Source organism: Orycteropus afer, unplaced genomic scaffold (assembly GCF_000298275.1).
Source record: "Orycteropus afer afer isolate SDZICR_OR568_19922 unplaced genomic scaffold, OryAfe1.0 scaffold00037, whole genome shotgun sequence".
NCBI classification, from domain to species: domain Eukaryota; kingdom Metazoa; phylum Chordata; class Mammalia; order Tubulidentata; family Orycteropodidae; genus Orycteropus; species Orycteropus afer.
The window spans coordinates 5023965-5033442 of record NW_006921624.1 but is presented as its reverse complement, the minus strand read 5'-3'; the positions used below and the strand labels follow the sequence as shown (position 1 = coordinate 5033442).

The following is a 9478-nucleotide window of genomic DNA, read 5'->3' as shown; positions in this document are numbered from 1 at the left end:
ACAGTCTGCAGTATGGATTACATCTCAATATAAAGAAGACAAAAATCCTCACAACTGGACCAATAAGCAGCATCACGATAAATGGAGAAAAGATTGAGGTTGTCAAAGAATTCACATTGCTTGGTTTTACTATTGAGGTCAGTGGAAGCAGCAGTCAGGACATTAGATGATGTGTAGCACTAGGCTGGTCGGCTGCAAAGGAACTCTTTCAAGTGCTGAGGAGCAAGGATGTCTCCTTGAGGACTAAGGCACGCCTGACACAAGCCATGATATTTCCAATTGTCTCCTATGCATGTTAGAGCTGGACAATGAATAAGGAAGACCAAAGAAGAGTTGATGCTTTTGAGTTGTGTTGCTGGGAAAGAATGCTGAAGGTACCATGGACTGCCAAGAGAACTAACAGATCTGTCCTGGAGGAAGAGCAGCCGAGATGCTCCTTGGAAGCGAGGATGGTCAGACTTCGTCTCACCTACTTTGGTCATGTTGTCAGAGGGGACCATTCCCTGGAGAAGCATGTCATGCTTGGTAAGGTGGAGGGTCGACGAAAGAGGGGGAGGCCTTCAACGAGATGGACTGACATGGTGGCTGCGACAATGGGCTCAAGTATAGCAAGGATCATGGAGCTTGCGCAGGATCAGGCGGTGTTTCGTTCTGCTGTGCATGGGGTTGCTATGAGTCGGAAACAACTCGACGGCACCTAATAACAACATAACAAGCGAAATGCAGCCCCCAAACCCCAGCCCGCCTACCTTAGGATATTGATTTGTAATTTTCTTTCTTTCTTATGATGTCTTTGCCTGGTTTAGGTTATGCTAAACCAGGGTTATGCTAGCTTCGTAGAAGGAATTCAGTATTGTTCCCTCCTCTTCCATGTTTCTGAAGAGATTGAGGAACATTGGTATTGACTCTCTGAACACTTGGTAGAATTTTCCAGTGTAGCCGTCTGGTCCCAGCCTTATATTCCCCCTTGTTGGCAGTTTTATGATGACATCTTCAATCTCTTCTTTTGTAACAGATTTGTTTAAATTTTCTACCTCTGTGTTAGTCTGGGTAGGTAGTATAGTTCTAGAAATTTGTCCATTTCATCTAGGCTTTCAAATTTGTTGGGAGTATAATTTTTCACAATAATCAGTTATGACCTTCTTTATTCATTGGATTGGTTGAAGTGTTGTCAATTTCATTTCTTAATTTGGTTATTTGCCTTTTCTGGGTGTGTTTTTTTTGTTTGTTTGTTTTTTGTTTTTGGTCATTCTAGCCAGTGGTTTGTCTGTTTATTGACACTTTCAAAGAACCAACTTTTGGTTTTGTTTTTTCCTATTTTTTATTTCATTTGTTATTTCTGCCCTGATTTTTATTACTTCCTTTTCTCTGGTAACTTCTGGCTTCTTTTTTCTCTTCCTTTTCTATTTGTTCAAGTTTCCAGTCTTAAGTTAATGATTTGGGATCTTCTTTTTTAATGTAGGCATGTATTGCCATTAAATTCCTCAAGTACTGCTTTTGCTGTATCCCAAAAGTTTTGATATGCTGTTATTTCCATTTTTGTTTGATTGTAGGAATTTTTAAATCTCACTTTTGATTTCTTCTATGACCCAATAGCTTTCTGGTAATGTATTATTTAGATCTTTGTGTTTGTGTTTTTAATTTTTCCTGCTGTTTCATATTAATTTCTAACTTCATGTCATTATGATCAGAGAAAATGCATGATTTCAATCTTTTAAAATTTGTTGAGACTTGCTCTGTGTCATTCTGGAAAATGATCCATGTGTACTGGAGAAGAGTATGTATCGTTACGATCCTGGGTGGAGTGTGCTATATGGCCATTAGGTCTAGTTGGCTTGTGGTTTAGGTTCTCAGTGTCCTTAGTGATTTTCTTTTTAAATGTTCTAAAATTGAAAGTGGCATGTTGAAGTCCACTACTATTATTGTGGCACTGTCTATTTCTCCTTTCATATTGTCAGTATTTGTTTCATGCATTTTAGGGCACTGCTGTTAGGTGCATACATGATAGTTATGTCCAATTATTAATGGATGTTTGCATCTTGCTGGATTGACCTTTTCATGACTATGTAATGTCCTTCTTTATCTCTTGTAACAGATTTGTATTTAAAGTCTATTTTATCTGATCAGTTTGGCCACCCCTGCTCTTTGTGTTCATTCTTGCATTGAATATTTTCCTCCATCTTTTTATTTTCAGTCTGTTGGTATCTTTATGTCTAAGGTGTGTTTCCTGTAGACAGTGAAAGGATGAATCATATATATATATATATATATATTTTTTTCCTAAATCCACTCTGCCACTCTCTGCCCTTTCCATAGGGTATTTAGACCATTCACACTTATGGTTATTAAGGAAAACAAGGTGTCTATTCACTCATGATGCTATCTGTTTTATGAGTATTAATACCTTCTCTGGGTTTTTCTGATTTTTCTGGTTTTGTTTGTATTTGGCTGCTCTCTTGTCATAAGTCTTTTTGCTAACTTCCTTCTCTTCTGAAAGTTTCTTTCTTGGTGATTCCTTAGTGGTTATCGTATATGTTACATTTACAAGTTACAACTGCAAAAACATTTAACATAGACACTACAGTTTATATACAACCTTAACATGATAAATATATCCCTGATATGCAGTTCTCTCCTTCATGTCTGTTGGTGTTTTTCCAGTAACATCAATATACAACCTATATTCATAAGTTTACTTTGTATTTATTTCTTGAAAACTTGATGTATTGTTTGCAGGCGTTAATTATTGAGTTTATTCCCTGAAAATATCACATAACTTGGTCTTATGATGGCCTGTGTTGTGTTTTTTGGTGATATCTCTCTCTTATTTTTTTCCCCCATATACAGTTACAAGTATTTATTTAATGCTTTTGCCTTTCCATCTGGAGTACTCCCTTGAGTAATACTTGCAAAGCTGACCTCATGGAGACAAATTTCCAGAGCTTTTGTTTATTTGGGAATATCTTCATTTCCCCCTCATTTTTGAATGACATCTTTGCTGGGTAAAAAATTCTTGGTTGGTGACTGTTTTCTTTTAGTATTTTATATATGTCATTCCATTGTCTTCTGGCCTTTAGAGTATCTGATTCTAGTTTCAGTGGAGAAATCTGCATTGATTCTTACAAAAGTCTTTGGTATGTTACACTTAGTTTTTCTGTTGCTGCTTACAAAATTCTCTTGTCTTTAGTTTCTAATAATTTTATTAGGGGAAAAAAATTGAAAAAACATTGTTGTTGTTGTTGTTATGTGCCGTCGAGTCAGACCCGACTCATAGCGACCCCTCCTTGGGTTTCCGAGGCAGTATCACTACGGAAGTAGGATTGCCCAACCTTCCTTCCGAGAAAAAACATTATTAGGACATAATGTGTACCTTCTTATCTTTGGAGGTTTGGCTCTCTGTTCGGATCTGGGAAATTCTTTCTTGGAAAATAGTTTCTATGACTTTATTGCTGTCATTGTGTTCTGGGATTCTAACAATTCCAGGGTTAGATTTCTTATTCAAATCCCATATTCTCTTTTGGGTTTGTTGACTTTTCTTTGTTCTTTTGTTTTGTTTTGTTTTGTTTTGTTTTGAGACTTCATATGTTCAGTTATTTTGTCTTCTAGTTCATTTATTCTATCTCCTGTCTGTTCAACTCTATTGTTGAATGTTTCTCCTGCTTTTTCCAATTGAGTTGTTTCACTCTTCAGTTCCAGTAGTTTTCTTTGGGTTTTCCCGTTTTGTTTTTTTCTTTTAATGTTTTCATTGTCTATGTTGACTTACTATGTTATGTTCCTCCATTTGTTTCCTGATCTCCACAGTATTCTTTGCTTTTTGCTTACTTCACACATATTTAGCACCAGAGCCTGAAAATTATCAGTTCTTTGTTTACAATATTCTGGCCTCGATAGGAGAAATTTCCTGTTTTGACTAGTGCTTCTTCTTGTGAGTTTGTGCTTTTACTATTTTTTGTTGCACTTGGGCTATTTTGTCATCTTTATTTACTTTAAATTTTATACTCTGATTTTTGTGGGAAAATTTTCTGATTGGACACCCTGGTAGGACAGCAGCCAAGAGCCTACATGCCCACCAAAGACTGGAGGTCACATCCACCAACTGCTCTGTGGGATAAAGATACAGCAGCCTGCCTCCACAAAGATTCACAACCCTGGGAACCTCACCAAACAGCTCCACTCAGCCCTACAGGGTCTCTAAGAGTCAGAACTGACCAACTGGCAGCAGTCTTGGTATCTTCTCCTGAGAACCATTAGAGGGCACTCTTTCCTTCAGCTTTTTTCAGTACTGATTTAGGAGTTCCGGTGATCTCCAGGAGCTCTGGTGGCACAGTGCCTAAGGCATTTAACTGCTAACCAGAAGGCTGACGGTTCAAACCCACCAGCTACTCCTCAGAAGGAAGATTGGGCAATCTACTTCCACAGTGATACTGCCTTGGAAACACAAGGAGGGGTCGCTATCAGCTCTGGATTTCCATACTCATGGGGGGTGGGGGGAAAGGGGAAAGCTGTTCACAGATGTTGACCTAAGCAGTGGGGCTCAACTTTCCCAAGGCAATGGCGGGTGGGGGGCTCTCCAGGTCTTTCACGGGCACCATGGTGTCCCAGGGTGGGCCACTTCCCTCTGTGTTGCCCACCCCATCAGTCTCAAGTATTCCCCTCACCCTGCTGCCCTTATGGTTCCTCCTGGTCCTAGTACTTGTCCATCTGAGGCCTCAGCAAGATTCAACAGCACTCTCTTGCAATGCCAAAGTCTTCCGTAGCCCTTTCCCAATTACACAGGGCAGAGCATGCCCATGGCCAATCTGTGCCACCTTTAAAAAATCTGGCTACAGCAGATTAGCTCCTTTTCTGTGCCCTGTCCAAAAATGGCTGCAATGAGCGAGTGCTCCCAACATTAATGAGCCGGTTCTCTCAGCTTCTGGGCCGTCTCTGCTCCTCCTCTTCCCTACTTCGGGACTCACCCTGACTCTCCAACAACTCAGGAGCTATCAAGAGTTCTGGGATCTCAGTTTGTGCTTGTTTTTATTCATTGTTCATTGGGTTATTGCTGGGGGAGAAAACTGGGAGCCTCTACTCACTTCGCCATCTTGCCCTGCCACTATGGCTACAGCTTAATAATTCACATAGCCTCAGTCACATAATTTCCATAAGCCTCCATGAGCTCAATTGAAATGACCAACACTGTTGTTATTATTACTGTTATTGTCATTTGTATTAAACTCATTATTGATGATAAGCTGGGGCCAAAATAGGACCAAAGAGAACTCTGGATAAGCAAGAAAAATTCTAAAGAAGTCTACTATAACCAAGCTAAAGGAGTCACTTTTCAAAGGTGTAATAAGAGCAAAGAACAGTTCCCGAGACTGTACAATCCTGAGCAGCCAAACCTAAGCTAACCCTGTCCACTTCTGAGGCTAAGAAGCCAGTCTTTTCTCTGAGCTCCATCGCAATAAGCTCATATAACTAGAGACAAGCTCTAATACACGAGATTACACAGGTTTTTTCAATAATATTCCACCTCAACATTACAAGGAGTCATATCTTTCTCAATTCTGCTCCCAAAATGAACATTTCACAGCAAGGGGGAGGCACGGCCACTTTTATTTCTTTGTCTTTTCAGAGATTCTGACAACATGGTGAGAACAGTATGTCTTTCCACCAGTGTAAATACTTTATGAATGCCTTTTTGTAAACCTTCCCGTCACAGTGAATTACTCTCTAGGGCAATTGCCTGTTCCATTGTAGCTGGTGGCCATTTGAGCCCCCGAATAATTCTGTAATTGGATTTGCCAGGGAAAATGTAAAACAGAATGAATCTAATTCAGGCATTACCAAGACTGAATGTGCAGGGCCCAGGCATGTATTCCTCTCCTGTGTTTGATACACTAATAACTGAGATTAATCAATTTCCCTAGGGGTGAGAGCAGGAGGGTGCAGGGTGGGATAAGGTGAGAAAAGGGAGGGAAAGAGAAGGAATAATGGAACCATTCTGTTTACCTTGTAAATTGCAGCACCTACAGTACTTTGGAAAGATATCCTTCTAGGCTGATGACCACCTTGGGCTAGAAGGAATGAGAATTAGCCTAGGGGTTCAAGGACTCAAGTGCTATTATCACTGGGTGGCCCCCAAGGGGAGTTACTTCATCTTTCTACAATCAGTTATCTCACCTCTACAAATGGGATTAACATTAGATCCCCTGCCCATTCCAGAGTTTATAATATTAAACTGATGTCATACAAAAATAAAATGGTAACATAAAACTGATAATGATCATGAATGCTCCCATTTATTGAGCAGGCACTGAGCTATGTGCCATTCTTTATAGTGCCTCATTTAATCTCACAATGCTCCTGTTTTATGGGAGAAACTAAGACCTGGAAAGGTGGGAGTGACTTGCCCAAAGTCACAAACCTAATAAATGGAAGAGGCAGAAGCCACTTCCAAGCAAACTCAGGCTTTTCCTACTGCACCAAGCTGCTCTCAGGGTGCGTTCTTCATGGAATGAGGACACTAAGGAAGAGGTACAGGACATACCATTCAGTGAAAAAAGGTATAGAATAGTAGATATGGGGTATGCTATCTTTTGGGTGGGAGCTCTGGTAGCGTAGTGTCTAAGGCACTTGACTGCTAACCAGAAGGCTAGCAGTTCAAACGCACCAGCCAATCCTCGGAAGGAAGATGGGGCAATCTACTTCCGTAGTGATACTGCCTTGGAAACCCAAGGAGGGGTCACTATGAGTCGGGTCTGACTCGACGGCACATAACAACAACAACGACAACCTTTTGGGTAAGGAAGGAGGAGAGTAACAATATGTACTTGTAGCTGCATAAAGAACCACTGTAAGGCTAGGATACACAAGAAAACTAACAAAAGTGAGAGGAGGGGAGGAAAAACAGGGTTAACAGGTAAAGAATGATGGTGACTTCTTGATGCCGTCCATTTTATATCATTTTAATTTTTGAATCATGTGAATGTGTTACCTATGGGGGGAAAAATGTATAAGTTCTTCATGAAAAAACACCTCATTCAGAGTTAATGATACTTATCCAGGAATGTCAGTGATCTTTTACTGGCAAGTGATATCAACTCAACGTTTATAACCCTTTATTGATGAAAAGACAAAATATTGCTTGGTTTTATTTCAAAATACTTATCTATTTCTCTGCAGCTTCCAAAGTCAGATGAGGACTGGCAACCACAATTCAAGATGCCAGAGACTGGCAGACTTCTCCCAGGACTGAATGATTAAAATTGATCAGCTATCTTCATTGTACCAGGAACTGTGGGGCACTCTATGTAAGTTAGTTCACTTAATTCTCACCACGATCGGAGAAAATGAGAACTATTATCCTTGTTTTATAGATAAATTACTGTAAATGATTTGCCCAAAGTCATACAGGAGGTAAGCAGCAAAGCCAGGATGCAACTGAGGTCTCCCTGGCCACAAGTCCAATGCTATTTCTAACACACAGACTGCTTATCCAGGCAAATGCTTTACAAACAAAGCCTCACAGGCTTGCACCTCCCTGTTGGCAGAGCCTTCCTTACCTTGATCAAAATCGGACCCTTGCCGTTCCAGTTGCTTCCGCAGCTTCTCATTTGTTTTAATAGATTCTTCTAAACGTTTTCTCAAAGTTCGAATTTCTTGTATGTGTTCCATTAGCAAGTCTACAGAAAGGAAGGGTATTTTTAATTTAACGTCTGAAGCCCCCAACAAATTGAATAATTTATAGATTGTGCAGTGAGCTTGAAATTCCAAACAGTATTGCCGTGTATTAGGATAATCAGCAACCGGCAATTCTTTCCTAGGCATGGGGACTGAGTTTCCCTCCGCCCACAGCCACTGTTCTGTAATGATTCTCTGCAGCCCTCCATGAGGAAGATATTTTACATCACATGGAAAAATTATATTCAATGCAATTTTAATGTTAACTCTAATGTAGCCTTTTATTCTTCTAAATATCAAATATTAATTCAAAGCCCTCCTTATGGTGAAACTAACAGATCACTTTCAAGTCTGCCTGAACTGCCTGAGAGTTGATTAAACCACTTCCATAATGAGTCCAGATCTTTACAAGACTAATTCTTTGCAAAGAATATGGTACGCATTTATCACTTACTGATCGAAAATTTATAAAAACCAAAACAATCATCCCAATGCTAGTGAGAATGGAAGAAGAGTACCCTTAAGAGTCCACCCCATTAGTTAAGTATAATGTGTGTGATTTTGAGGACTATTTTCATAATGAGCCTTGAAAAGGTTCTTCCCGGCGCGCTTCACCAAATAACTCTACTTCGAGGAATCGACATGAACGATCACCAGACACACTGACAACCACTGACCTCAGAGCATGAGAATGTCCATCTTAGCTTCATATCTAAGAGTGAAGATGGAAAATCACTCCAATTGCTAAATAAATTATAGTACATCCATTATGGCGCAGTATTACACAGCCATGGGAATTACGTTATAAAGAATATGTAATGTCATGGAAAAAATGATCACGTTATAAGGTTACATTTTAAAATAGACACAAAATTCGTTATTTGGTATAATCATAACTCTTATTTAAAATTGTGCAGAGACAAGAAAGACACAAAGACACACGCATGCACACTCACATACGAAGGAAATAGACCAAAAGATTAACAGCTTTTGGGTTTCAGATTTCAGATTTGGAAAAAAAAAACTATATTGCATATTAATTTTCTAAAATGAGCATATATCATATATATTTAAGAATCTATTAAAACAAATTTTCTAAAATGAGTAACCCACTAGAAGGGCATGATATTTTCAGCCCCCACCACATTTCTCTTTAACAAAGGAAGCAAATTTCCAATCTAGAGGTAGGTTTCTAGAGTCAGTGTTCAAAGCATAATCACATTAAGGATCCAAAGACAAAACTAATGTCTTTAATTCATCAATTAGGGTACACTCAGTATGTCTTAGTAATGTTTGTTTTAAAACATTACACTAATGTTATGACCCAGTTTTAATCCCTCCAAAATGACTTTCATTTAAAAGTAGCACAATGTTACAGATCTTTTCCTAATTAAATAGTAATTTTGCCATGAATGTGAATGTTTATGAGATGACTTAATTTCCAAACCTTCCGTTATCTCCTATTAATGCCAGGAGGGTAGCAAGTCATTTGGTGGAATGTCTGAGGATCTCACTGCAGCACAGCCCTGAAAGACTCCATCTGCGATAAACTCTTGGCATATCCCGGTATTGCCCCTCCCCGTGCCTGCTTGCTGTCCTGCAAACCTTCTTCCAGCGGCTCTCCAAGTCGATGTGAGTCAGGGACTAATCGGTTTTAACCGCAACTTTCCTGACTGGTTTATCCAAGCCATACCCTGCTGGCTTTTAGGAATAAATGCATAGCAGCCGTCGATACAAGTCATCGTCCACTGAGTCTTCGGCCAGGAGCTGGAATCATCACCTGGGTTTCAGGACACGATCCCAGGTGAACTGG

The 9478-nt window shown here is 39.7% G+C and overlaps 1 protein-coding gene across 1 annotated transcript in view; it reads right to left on the bottom strand.

Moving 5' to 3' along the window:
- CDK5RAP2 (CDK5 regulatory subunit associated protein 2) overlaps positions 1-9478 on the bottom strand; it is a 233458-nt gene that overhangs the window by 36628 nt on the left and 187352 nt on the right. Inside the window, exon 27 of the mRNA XM_042780378.1 lies at positions 7548-7667. Within this exon, the coding sequence (XP_042636312.1) occupies positions 7548-7667 (120 nt within the window). The remainder of the gene's footprint in view (positions 1-7547; positions 7668-9478) is intronic.